A 13,254-nucleotide genomic window follows, 5' to 3' on the forward strand; every position below is an offset into this window, starting at 1 on the left:
AGTTCGACTGTGAAGGCCATTGCGTTAGTCATATATCAATTTAGCACTTCTGAAGCTTGCGTTTTCATTGATAAATCAGTCGAGCACTTCTGAAGCCTGGTGGATCTGATTAATTAGGTGAGTCAAATAAGACACAAAGTTCACGAGGATGTTAATTTGTGAAAATGGAGGCATAAAGTTAACTCTGGCCTAGCCGCGAGCGCGCAGACTGAACCACTGATAAACTATGAGTTGACTGGAACAGATTCTAACGACCCAAGCAATAGAAAATGGAGGACCTTTGATCCAAAGAAAGTCAGAGATAGATTTTCATTTGTTGGTTTTGCACAATAGAATTAAAGAAGGTAGTTTTTCAGGATTTTTCTGTGCTTTTTTCCTGTTATAGACATGGTGAAAACCAACACAATTGCTTAGAGGTTGCTTTCTAACCACAACAGGATGACTTTGTATTGCAGACTCAATGGACATTTCAATGCAGAAGCTCATCAGATTCTTCTTTTGCAGTCCATTATTTCTGTGCTGGTCACTAATGAGCAAGGCTTGGAGCAAGAGGCTGAAGGGATGAAAACTAATCACACAACAACAAAACTCATTCATAAGATCGAGCAAAACCTAAACCTTCGTTCCATTTCGAGTGCTTCTTCCAGCATATAATTTCAAGATGCGCGTTTAGGTATCGTGTTAGCTATGTGTGTTGTTTAGTAGCTTGTAGTTGGTTACAACAAGTAGATAGATGCAACTTGCTTACTGAGCTAGGTTGAAGCCGATGGAGTTCGGTCGAGGTGAACTTCAACCAACAAAGTAGGAATGGGCCCATTGAAGTAGACTTGATGAAAGACCAAAATAGATCGAGTTTGGACTCGATGAACTTGGTTAACTCCCCAGGAAACCCTGGTTGGGGTGTATGCTTTGAGGGGGACAAATTGTCACCTAGTGGTAGCTTTTAAGTTGGGGCCTTTGTGAGTAACTAACTGTAGAAGATCCATCAATGTTTTTGGTCTCCTTTAGGAAACAAAACTATCATCAAGAGGCCTGCATCATGATTTCGGTGAAGCTTTATGAAACTCCAATCATCCTCCGATTAATGATCAATTACTACTCAAGGAACACTTGGAGGTGTGAGATTATGCAAATTTCTTATGTTACTCGAGTCTGAATTTCAATTTAAAAACAGAAAACAGTAGATGACTACCGATATCAATTGATCTTATCATTTGTCCCTCGTCTCACTCTGAAGCACAACGCCGACGGCAGAGAGACATCCCCGGCGGCGTTCAGCGGCGACGAGGCCATCGGGAACAAAATCGGCAGCCAGGAAGACAACTTGCTGCCCCGGAGGAGCTTCAGCGCCACGCAGCGCACGAAGCGCTTGGGAGACTTCCTCTCGCTCCTCCCTGGGCTGGAGAGGCAGTGGGAGCCCGGCGGCGGGCTGAGCAACAGCGGCGGCAGCAGCGAGGCGTCTCCGGCAGTCTTCTTCGGCGTCCCGGGCACCGACTCCCATAAGAAGGGCACGGCGACGGCGGCCACCCCGTAGTAAACTGACCTGGAGGAACCATGATTCATCGAATTCTCCCGCTTTACCAATCTCGATTCCCTACTCATCTCCGGAAGCTGAAGCAGAGTGCAACGGCGAAGCTCAAATTACACAGAAAACCTTTTATAAACCTCGAAAGATTTCCTTCTCGATAAACAAGCAATTACTAATGGAAAAGGAAGGGCAAATAGATGGTCCTTGTTTCAGTTGAGATGCAATTAAAAACGATACATCAAATAATGGCGATTGCAATAGTTCTACGAGAGTGGTTGGCAAGCAAATATCAATGTGAAATCATCATCTTTAATATAGGTCCTCTCACGCTGCAACAACATGGAACGGGGTGATCACGTAACTAATTGATTAATTCGATTGGTTGTTTTATGAGGAGACCACACTTTCCATTAAGACGTAGCTGTTGGGGGACTACTTGCTCTTCCAATAACTCCAACTTAATGAGTCTAAGTTAAGCTAACAAATCTATCAAGTCAATGGTTGGAGTACTTTAAAGATGATAGAGAGGTTTGAGATGAGCATGGTTAATGCACCGTGAAGCTTGAGTGGAACTTTAACAATTGTGCGATGGAGCACAGGATACGGTCAAAAAATCATCACGATCATCATTAAACCTTCTTGTAACTTTATCAATCTGAATTAAGAAACAAAACGAATTTGACCTTCTTGGGATCATCCTCTTTGAAATGTGTTATGCTGGTCCTGTGGTCCATAGGCAACCAAGCACCACAGCACTGTCAAGGTTTAGAAGAGCTAATGGAATGGGCACTTAAATTGACTATACACCTAACACAACACCACTGATTACTCCAAAGAACCTAAGCTCAAACCAGGGAAGTTCAACTGTCGCACGCATCATCTGTATCTCTTGATGAAGGTTGTTCTGTCTTGTTTATGGTAACATGTACTCTACAGCGCGTGACCAATCTTGCACAATCTTTCTCTGTGGTCTTCCTGCACTGGTTCTATGTTTTCCAAGATGTTTGTGCTAAGAACTGATTGCTGGAGCCTGCAGTTTTCCAAGATGTTCCGCCAAAATAAACAGCTGAAAAGGATGTTGTTTGCCATAAAACACCAATTTTTGATGGCTAGCCGAAGAAACTGTCCGATCTAATTGCAGAGGTGGACAAGCTAGCGCTGAAGAAGGAGAACAGCCAAGTCTTCACACTCTTGAGCACCAGTCGGCACGCGAAGCAACATGGCCCTGTGTGATGGATCTTAACTTAATGGAGAGCTTCACAAGTTCATCGAATACGAGAGAGGTGAGGCAATTGACTATAGCTTCGGCCAACAATGGAGTTAATGTCACTCAATAAACTCGAAGGAAATTCTTTTTTACTACAAACTCAGTAGATTACCCTCCACGGGGCTCTGGATCTGTCTCGTCAAGGAGTTGGACAGGCGGTGAGTTTGCTTGTGCGAATGCCACCTCCTTTACGCGTGTCTCGCGACGTTGGCACGTGGCTACAGACCGAAGGCTCATCGCTCCTTCGCAGGAGAAAAGATAAAGTTAAAGAATGGAAACATTATTGCGTTGATGTGTTTTGCATGTATATTTATTCATAGATAGACGAATCGATGTGCGTTATGATCGTATGGCGTCTAGCAGTGTCATTCTCCTTCTTTCTTCCTCCGGCAGCTTCGTAAGAGGCCGATCTTGTCCGATATGTCCTAGCAACCAAATTACACTGAGGCCGAAGATGATGATATCGTCGTTACGGTACGGGAAGCAGCTGCAACGACGGCGACAGCTGAGGGCGGAGCTGCCAGAGTCGGTTTGGAAGCCAGGAGAGGATCATAGAGATGAAGAACTAAAAGTGGGGGAGGAGGAGGAGGAGGAGGAGGAGCTGATGGAGATGGAAGAGGCGGCGATCACGGCGGGACGCGACGATGGAAGGGAGCCGGATGATTACGATCGGAGGGCGCGCATCTTTCAACAGAGTGCGAGGCTGGCTCAGGCACGCAAAGGTCCGCCGCCACCGCCGGAGCAATTGTAACGGAGATGTTTTGGAGTAATTTAGCGAATCGTTGGATGCGTTTCACAGTCTTTGCTTGGTGGGTCATTAAGTTAAGTCCTTGGTTTGTAACGGCCCACGGCCCAAATCAATCCCAGTGGTCCGCTCCTTAGGGTTGCCCTTCTTTTTCTCCCCTATGCTATATATAAACACAACGAGCCGTCGTCTCCTCCTCCTTGCTGGTTTTCGGCGTCGATTTCTCGCTTTGTCTTCGCCGCAGCGATGGGCCGACGTAAGTCTCGGTTTTCTTCTCATTTACAGATGCCTTGTACATACTCCAGCGTGTCATGGTCATGCGATCGATGCGTAATTTCCTTCGGTTGGTTTAGATTATGGTCATTCAATCGGTGCCTTAATCTTCTTCACTTGGTCTAGATTTATAAGTTTATTTATGTATGATCTCCTTTAGTGGCGCGTTCGATTTGTTTTCCCTGCTTTTGTGTGAGATTTTTTATGACATAGTTCAATTTTGTTACTTCTCAGTTGTTTCCATTGGGCTGTTCTTCTATTTCGTTAGTTTTCAGTTATATTTTGTTAGAATAAGTTGAACGAATACATGTGTTGTATTGATTAAATTTTTGTGTCGTTGTTGTCAGGTCTATTCAGAATTTGTAACGATAAATATCCTTAAAATAACTAACTTTCTAAATCTGCATTGCATATTTGAAGGCAAAATCGAATATTGTTGTGAAGATCTTGTAGATCTCCATTTTTATTGACTAGTTGTGAGATCATTCCCTTTAGGTGTCTCTGAATATCCCCAAGCTCACTATATAATCTACTGTCATTATTTTTTTAATTGTTCGAATGGTTTTTCTTCACCTCCAGGACCTGCACGTTGTTATCGTCAGATCAAGAACAAACCATATCCTAAATCTCGCTATTGCCGTGGTGTTCCTGATCCCAAGATTAGGATCTATGACGTTGGAATGAAGAAGAAAGGGGTTGATGAGTTTCCCTTTTGTGTTCATCTGGTGAGTTGGGAAAAGGAAAATGTTTCAAGTGAAGCTCTGGAGGCTGCCCGCATTGCATGTAACAAGTACATGACGAAGTTTGCGGGGAAGGATGCTTTCCACCTCCGAGTGAGAGTCCACCCATTCCATGTCCTGCGAATCAACAAAATGCTTTCTTGTGCTGGAGCTGATAGACTCCAGACTGGTATGAGGGGGGCCTTCGGGAAGCCACAAGGGACATGTGCTAGGGTAAGTATTGGTCAGGTGCTTCTCTCTGTTCGTTGCAAGGACAACAATAGCCAAAATGCCCAAGAAGCATTGCGCCGTGCCAAGTTCAAGTTCCCCGGCAGGCAGAAGATAATTATTAGTGGGAAATGGTGAGTGTTAGAAAGAGATTCTAAAAATTAACACTTCAATTTTGATAATGACTCATTTGTATATAGATTCCATGTTTTAGTTATAATGACTAAAGTCTTTGTTCTTTACTCTTGAGTTAGTCAACTCTAAGTCTACATTGCTTGTTGATTGACAGGGGTTTCACTAAGTTTAGCCGCAATGACTATGTGAAGTGGAAGAGCCAGAACAGAATTGTACCAGATGGAGTCAATGCCAAGGTATCTTCTATTACAGAAAAATGTCATGCACATTCTGCCACGAATCAGCAAATTACTACGCAGCCTATGCGGCATCATTTAGTTGTGTTTGTTCATTTGTGGTTCTTAATTGTTCCATTGCATAAACAACTTGCATCCGTGGATATGTGCTCTGCAGTTGTAAGAAATGGTTGTCATGAAAATTAAAATATATATATATTTTTTCGATTGTGCAGTTACTTGGTTGCCATGGGCCACTTTCCAAACGTCAACCTGGAAGAGCATTCTTACAATCCGCTTTTGCTGAAGCTTCTTAAGAATGTTCCTATGGGGGGTAACTCCAAGTTTCTCTCTATTATTCTCATTTGTCTGCTTAGTTTTGTCAGCATTCTACCAGTTGTTACATTGTGTTACTCTTGGGTATGTAATAACTCTTTATTTCGTGGCAATTTAATTTTCAGTACTTGACTAAGTAATTCAATGAGTCTACTATAACAAGGTCGAACCGCACCTTTGCTTAATTCACCTTTTAAATATTTGCACTGTGCATGAATCAAGGATCCTTGCATGTGAACCAGGCGTTATTATTTTAGGCAAATAAAGCGCATCAAGCATTTTCAATTGGTTTCCTCACTATCCTTTTGTTGTTTTACCTCCTTTCAAGTTATGCTGAATATCTGTGACAAAATTCATTCTAACCCATAGTTTTATATTTAAGAAGTTGATTTTGCTTTTTTTCCTCTTTCTAATTGCATAAACATTAGTTGAATACCCATGCCAGATCAACCGTATGGTCTTGGACATCATTTAAGGGCTAGCCTTGGAGCATTCACATTAATTCTTCTATTCAAAATATATTATTTAGTATAAAAAATTGTCTCTCTTCTATAGTATTATTTTTCACTTAAAATGTATAATTTAAGATAAAAAATTATTTTATTATATTTAGATATTTATTTTTCAATATACTATTTATTAATTTTTTTATTTCTTCTCTCTTTTAAATATATAGGGATTAAAATTTATTTTTAAAATATAGAGGAGTATTATTTATGAATATATAATTTAAGAAATAGATATGATAGTTAATATAAATTTTTTTTAACTATTCTATTTAAAATTGTTTAAATAAGATATTTGACGTAAATTTTTAATAAGATATTTGGCATGGATGCTCATAGGCTGCTCATATTTGAGTCGGAAGGGAGGGACAACTTCAATTCATCCCTTTTGTCTACTCCGCTTCCATTCCACTTGGTGGGTACGTTTTGCTCAGCTGGCTTGCTGATCAATTGGTTTAATTGGTTCCTTTGACATTAAATCTAGCTTGCCCAACCGATTGACAGATTGTGTATGTTCATATCGATTCAATCAATTATGTTATTTAATAATAAAATAAACGAAAATGGTTATGTAGAACTCAAAGCATATATAGCAAATAATGTACAAAGAATGTGATATACGTCCATGTGCAAATGTCTTCCTTCATACTAATACATTTAGATTTAATCAAGCGATGGCTGATGGCCAACATCGTTTCACTTTATCAGCTGTAGTCGAACAACTTATGGAATGGGTAGTACGGAGAATCACCCTCCTGCAAATCCCCAAAACTAGTGTGAGAATCTGAGTCCTGATAAAACTACTACTTACTACTAAACGAGTATACAACCACTGATTAACATGCTATCAGTTTCTCTATAATATTTTACTTTATTAAATTTAGATATTATTTTTTACTATCATATATCAGCTATTTTAAAATTTTAAGATAAGATAGTCGGATGTAAATATTTTTTTTATCTATAATATAAAATTTAAAATAAATTTTGTAGTTAGAGAAGTTGAGCTCTGAGATATGAGAATATTATGCCTAAGCAGTTGCATTACTCAGAAGCTGACATCCTTAAAACAAAGGCACGATGATGTATACTCACTAGCTCATCTATTTGAGAAAGCTGTTCATTCTGTGCTTCATAGTAACTTGAATATTGTGACCAGGATGACTTGTAGGGTTCAACCTGAATAGGTTCAGCTTGCTCGTAATACTCTTGTTGAGTGTAGTAGTAAGTATCTTCTGAATTGGTAAAATTTTCACCTTGACCACCAACGGATGAATACTGCTGAATGCAGAGGGCAATATCATACCCACAATTATTTTAATTTTATGAAGAGAATAGGAAAGGCTAAAACTTACATAATATGGAGATGCGGGATGCTAATTCACAAAATGCACATAGAATCCAGGTTCGAGATTAGTACTTACCCAATTCCATTTTGGAGTTTCTTCCTCGTTGCCATCGTAGTGACCTTGATTATAAGACCACGAGGGCTCATAGGGGCGGAGCTCAACGTAATCGGGTTGTTCCCAGGAGTACCTCTGATAGGTAGAGCCCGAACTGTGAAAGAAATCGCCTGCTTCCCTTTGAGTATCGTTGTGCGAGGAACTCTGGAAAATAGTCAACAATTTGAAAGTCAGTTAAACAAGGAGCTGTATAACTAATTCGTGACTTTTCCGTTTTTACAAAGAAAGTCGATGTCAGATGTGTTTGAAAGATTAATTCTCTACTCACCCACTCGGACTTTGGGAATGCTGACTCCTGATAAGCCTCAGAGTAACTCGACTTCTGATACCAATCTGTTTCGATTGGCTCGACTTGAAGATGCAGTGGCTGCTCATAGTGGTGCCTATTGTAAGCAATGGAAGGGCTTCCAAAGAATGCACCAACATAATCACTGTCGTTAAATTGCTGCATGAAGAGGAACAAAATCACTACCATTCGCAAGCAACAAGCACCACAAGAGGATCATGCATCAACAAAACAAGTTAATGATTCAGAGTCAAGTTGCACTGCTTACCGAGTGATGATGTGATTGAACTTGATAACCCTCATGATAGTTCACTTTCTGATGCCACACGGACTCATTGGGATCAATCTCCACATGAAGGGCCTTCTCGGCGTAGTGCCTATCATAGGCAAGAACAGGATGTCCATAGCCATGCTTCTCTGCTGTACCACTGTAGCATGATGACCACTACACAAACAAGAAAAAATTAGGATTACAACCATTCAAAAAGTCACTTCCACCATCAAATTAGGGATTCAATATGCGTTCAACAGCCCCCAAATGCACTAACGCTATGCCAAGAAGTTCCAGATCAAGCAAAATTAGGGATTATATGCAAAGTCGAGGAACAATTGATTTCAGGAACAGGCTAGATTATAATCGAGAAGGAAGGTTTCCAACTCACATGGTGGTGATCCTCAGGGCGGGTATCGTGATACTCCACCCTGTCAACAGGCGCCGGTGGGACCTCAACCAGAACGGACTCCGCGCCATGGAGCTTCTTGTTGGCGTAGATAGGGATCCCATAGCTGTCGACTCCGATCCTCCTCTCCCCGTACCCTTCCGCGTGACCGAAGAGGTAATCCAGCGCGCGCCTCCACCCGTTCCAGCCGTCGCCACCCTCGGGGACGGCGTAGGCCTGGCGGTTGTCCCAGTCTGTGAAGGGCCAGCTCCGGAAGAGGTCGGGGGAGGGGAAGGGTTCCGCGGGGTGGGGATCGAGGAATCCTCCAAGGTACGAGGGGCGAGGAGGAGAGGGAGGAGGAGAGGGCGGGGAAACAGGCGAGGTGGAGATAGGGTAGCAGATGGCGGAGGAAGGCGGGAGGGGGTCGCCGTAGGTGAGGGCGATGTCGTAGCCGCCGCGATACGGGTGGGGGTTGTACTCGGGGAAGTCGTCGTCGTCGGTGGCGGACGCCATGGATGCGGAATTGGAGCGAATGATTGAGGAGGGCAGCAGCAGCAGCAGTAGTAGTAATCGCAGTAACAAACATTGGGGGTTGTTTGATGGGGATGGTGGAGTAGAAGACACAAAATTATCGGACGGTTGATGAGAAACGCCATGGAATGAAAGAGCAGGCGGCGTCTGGTTGTGCGCGGTGGCGTGATGGGTCGATAAGTCTCTTTCGAGGGAAAGGCCGAAGGGGACGGCCAATTAAGCGCTACGGTGCAACGGATGCAGCGACGCCATCACATGCGTGGGGACCGGGGGACGAGTGGTCTGGTCCAGTTCTAAAAACGCTTTGATAGTTATGTGATAAAAGGTCATTCGTTTGTCCTAGCGCCTCCGTTAATTCATCTTTAGACCAACATAGAGGAGGTAAATTACGGATGACTACTAGCCATTAGTCTAAATGAATAAGACATGGGGGAGGTTATGCTCGGTCACGTCGAGTTTCGACCTCAAGACATCATGTGACAACACTCCATGTCTTAACTATCGCACCGCCCTGAGAGGACAAAAACTATATGGGTAAATTTTTTATAGTGACCGACATTGTCGCCGAAACGATCCCTTATCAGAAACCCTCGAAGGGATTTTTGAGTGAACGATACCACTTAATTGATAAGAGTTTGCGCAGGGAATACTCAAATCTGACACCTCAGTCAAGAAGTACAATGTCATAACCAGAACACCCTTGGTTCGAGCTTTAATAGTCATGCAACTTCAATGCAAAGCTTTGGTGTCGATTAAAATTACAAAATGTGGATTTGATGATGCATGATTTGCCTACAACTTGGCTGGGATTGAGACGGATTCTTGTGGGCTTGTGTCAAGGGGTAATTTTTTACTTTTAAAAATTTTGTGTGCGATAATCAAATCCCACACTTGACTCTCAGTCTATTAATGAATGCACCATAAAGGTATAAGAAAATCCTAAGGCAATGTCACGGTAAACAACACCAAAGATTACAGAAAAACTCTCTATTTTTATTAGCCTCAATAAAAGAATACAATGGAACAATAGAGGATCACCTACAAATCGCTCTTGATCCGTCCATACAAATTCCTCACGATTTACTTACAATTCTTCACAATCCGCTTTCACAAATTTCCCACGAATTTGCTCACAATGCACACTCTTGCACACTCCTTTGGCACACTTCTTGCCAATGAACCCACCATGCCTATTTATCATGCATAGGCGGCAGTTACAAAGGAGTTACATGGTGGTTACACCAACCACTTATGCCACATGGATAAAACTAACTCAACTTCCAAAACTGTCCACATGTCTTGGCTGCATTGGCATCATGCCAAGTGGCAGCTTACTTTGCTCCATCATCATGTTGCATTGGTCCATGCCAAGTGTCAGCATGCTTTGCTTATGCTTTGTCGCATGGCTCTACTGCATTGGTCCACGTCAAGTGTCAGTCTGCATGAACAAGTTCATATGTCCGTCCAGTGTACGCACAACAACTCCGCTTCTTTGGCACCACAGACAAGTCCATCTGTCCGCCTTTGGCACCATGGACCAGTCCATCTGTCCACCTAGTGTTTGGTCCATGGCTCCACTTCTTTGGCCCCGTGCCAAAGTATGTATGCACGTCAAGTGCTCGACCCACGACTTCGTTTCTTTGGCACCACGAACAAGTCCGTCTGTCCGCTCTCTTGGTGCTATGGATAAGTCCATCTGTCCGCACCAAGGACAAGTCCGTCTGTCCGCTCCTTTGTTACTGCTTGGCATGCCCAGCACACATGCCTTGCTCGCATGATCACCAAGTCTACTACTGCATGTCTGGTGTATTGGACAACACCCCACGCACTGTCACAAGTCTCCATTGTTTTAGCATGTCTTGGCACATGTCATGCTCGAGAAATTACCAAGTTTGCATAGTGCATGACTTAGGCTTGGGCAGCACCCTGCGTACTGCCGCATCCGCTACTTTGGCATGGCTCATGCACAAGCCACGCTCAGATCATTGCCAAGCCTTTCTTCTGTAAGGCTTGGGCTTTGGACAATCCCATGCCGTCGCTCTATTGCTTGACATATTTTGCATGCCATGCTTGTTGATTTGCCAAGTCTTTGCCTTCTGCATGACTTGGGCTTAGTCAGCCCCGCGCTGCCGCTCTGCTGGCTGCTTGGCATGTCTTGCGCATATGCCACGCTCGTTGGTTTGCCGAGTCTTTGCCTTCTGCAAGACTTGGGCTTGGACAACCCCGCGCCGCCAAAAAGCTTCGCTACTTCACATGTCGCGCACCCCACACATATGCTCAATAAGCTGGATCAAAGGAGCAATGAGCCAATCCTCGTGTCCAGCCTTGCCACCAAGTTAGGGGGCTAACAAACCACCCCCACTAGAAGAATTCGACGTCCCCGTCGAACACTCCGGTATGCAGGCTTCCTGCTTTAGCATAGTCAACTCTTCGTATACCTCCACGCTACAATTGGTATCGAGCAAAATTTTTTCATATTTTTTCCTAGTTTTGCGTCTTGAGATTTTGCATCATCCCTTTTGATCAGATTTTTTTCGTAATCGAGTTTTTCGTTTCTTGAAGTCGGTGCAAACACTACTTGAGTTTTATTATCTCTTTTCATACCGCACTACTAATCCAAGACTAAGTTTTGGAACAAGTTTCTTTCTTATTTTTTTGTTCGAGACTTCACATGGCCCATCATGAAGGCTATAGTACCGCACAACCCCCCCTTTTCTCCAGCAAGGATTTTGGCTACTGGAAGGGCCGAATGGAATACTACTTGAAGACCCAAGTAGAAATGTGGATAAGCATCCAAATGAGATTTGCACTACCATTCGATGGCACTGGAGCACCAGTTAAATGCGAGAATTGGGACCCACACCTGATGAAGAAGATCGAGGCCAATGCCAAAGCAACTCAGACACTCCAATGCGGTCTGACTAAAAAAAAAGCCGAACTGAGTCAGTCCATTCACAAGTGTGAAGGACCTATAGGAAAAGGTAATCGAATTGCATGAGTGGACCACCGCCACTAAGATAAGCAAATGAAACTTAATTTTAAATAAGTTATATAATATTAAAATGCAAGACGATGAATTGGCGAGCCAGTTACACGTTTGGATCCAAGACCTGCTTAACAGACTACATGCGATCGACTAGAAGATAGAGAATTGTGATATAATAAGGTACGCGTTAAATGTTTTTCCGAGGAATATCTTACGAGCATTAATGGTAGATGCTTACAAAGTATTTAAGGACCTTTCTTTAATTAGATTAGATAAGCTATTTTCATAATTTGAATTGCATGAACAATCTAATTCTACTTTTGTAACACCCATAGGATCCCTAGAAATTTTACATAAATTTATGCATGATTAAATAGGTTTCATGTGGATTCTTCTTTAAAAAAAAATATATAATAAAAAGAACCAAAAAGAGGCATGACCAAGGATTGAACCTTGGACCTCTTAGTAAGTGGTTCAATGTCATAACCAGTAGCCCCAGCAGGGGTGTGCTGATATGAAAAGAGGGAAATTATGGTTAAAGGTAAGGAAAGTGAAGGCTCTCTTCACTAAAGAGGAGAAGTCCAAGTTTCTTTCCTCTTCTTACAATGAAAAGAGAGTTTTACTTCCTCCCTTCATTTAGGATGAGTAAAAGAAAAGGGAAGGAAAAATTCATTTTTCCTTCTTCCTTTCATTTGGAATAAAAGGAGAAAAGAAAGAGAAAATTTCATTTTTCTTCTCTTCCTCCTCCCTCCTCTTCTCCACCGAAACTAAGCTTCATCTTCCTCACCATTACCGAACCAAGCAAGAAGGTTTTCTCTCTAGGAAAAGCTTCACAACCAAGGGTACTTCTCTTAGAGGATTAAGCGAGAGATGTAAGTATTCTCTCACCTGCAGTACAATAGTTTTCGTACGCTTTATGTTTAAAGGTTGTAAAAAAAAGACTTAAGGATTTTCCTTGCAAGTTTCGGCCAAGATGAGGAGTTGTGGTCACTTAGGGTTGTTAAGTTTACAATTTATGCTTCATGTTGTAACAAAAGGTCTAGAACCCTACTCTTTAGGTTTCGGCCAAGATGGAACATGAGGTTTAGATCAAAGTATTGAAACCTAAACATGCTTGTTGATGCTCCTTCATGATACATGATTTATTACATGTTGTTAGTTAAGTTTTCATGCTACATGTTGTACAAATAAAACCTAGAACCTCACCTTAGGTTTCAGCCAAGATGGAACATGAGGTTTAGATCAAAGTGTTGAAACCTAAACATGCTTGTTTATGCTCCTTCATGATACATGATTTATTACATGTTGTTAGTTAAGTTTTCATGCTACATGTTGGATAATAAACCCTAGAACTTTACTTTAGGTTTCGACTGTAAC

The 13,254-nt window shown here is 42.3% G+C and overlaps 3 protein-coding genes across 4 annotated transcripts; 1 reads left to right on the forward strand and 2 right to left on the reverse strand.

Annotated features, from left to right (window-relative positions):
- Positions 1 to 1,197: 1,197 nt before the first annotated feature.
- LOC121999685 lies at positions 1,198 to 1,602 on the reverse strand. The gene has a single exon (XM_042554331.1). It carries the CDS (start codon positions 1,600 to 1,602, stop codon positions 1,198 to 1,200), a length of 405 nt encoding a protein of 134 aa, XP_042410265.1.
- Positions 1,603 to 3,664: 2,062 nt separating this feature from the next.
- Positions 3,665 to 5,586, forward strand: LOC122002314 (60S ribosomal protein L10-like). The gene is made up of 4 exons (XM_042557444.1): positions 3,665 to 3,796; positions 4,393 to 4,894; positions 5,050 to 5,131; positions 5,347 to 5,586. The coding sequence occupies exons 1-4, from the start codon at positions 3,787 to 3,789 to the stop codon at positions 5,425 to 5,427; spliced, it is 675 nt and encodes a 224-aa protein (XP_042413378.1). The 5' UTR covers positions 3,665 to 3,786; the 3' UTR covers positions 5,428 to 5,586.
- Positions 5,587 to 6,519: 933 nt separating this feature from the next.
- Positions 6,520 to 9,060, reverse strand: LOC122002315 (uncharacterized protein At5g39570-like). 2 transcript variants are annotated; one of them, XM_042557445.1, is made up of 6 exons: positions 8,364 to 9,060; positions 7,970 to 8,146; positions 7,684 to 7,860; positions 7,377 to 7,559; positions 7,048 to 7,233; positions 6,520 to 6,707 (listed from the first exon to the last, which is right to left on the reverse strand). In XM_042557445.1, the coding sequence occupies exons 1-6, from the start codon at positions 8,871 to 8,873 to the stop codon at positions 6,657 to 6,659; spliced, it is 1,284 nt and encodes a 427-aa protein (XP_042413379.1). In that variant the 5' UTR covers positions 8,874 to 9,060; the 3' UTR covers positions 6,520 to 6,656. The 2 variants fall into 2 exon arrangements, with proteins under 2 accessions (XP_042413379.1, XP_042413380.1); XM_042557446.1 differs by having other exon boundaries at positions 7,048 to 7,230; positions 8,364 to 9,057.
- Between the last annotated feature and the right edge of the window lie 4,194 nt (positions 9,061 to 13,254).

This window comes from Zingiber officinale, chromosome 7A (assembly GCF_018446385.1).
Source record: "Zingiber officinale cultivar Zhangliang chromosome 7A, Zo_v1.1, whole genome shotgun sequence".
In the NCBI taxonomy this organism is placed as follows: domain Eukaryota; kingdom Viridiplantae; phylum Streptophyta; class Magnoliopsida; order Zingiberales; family Zingiberaceae; genus Zingiber; species Zingiber officinale.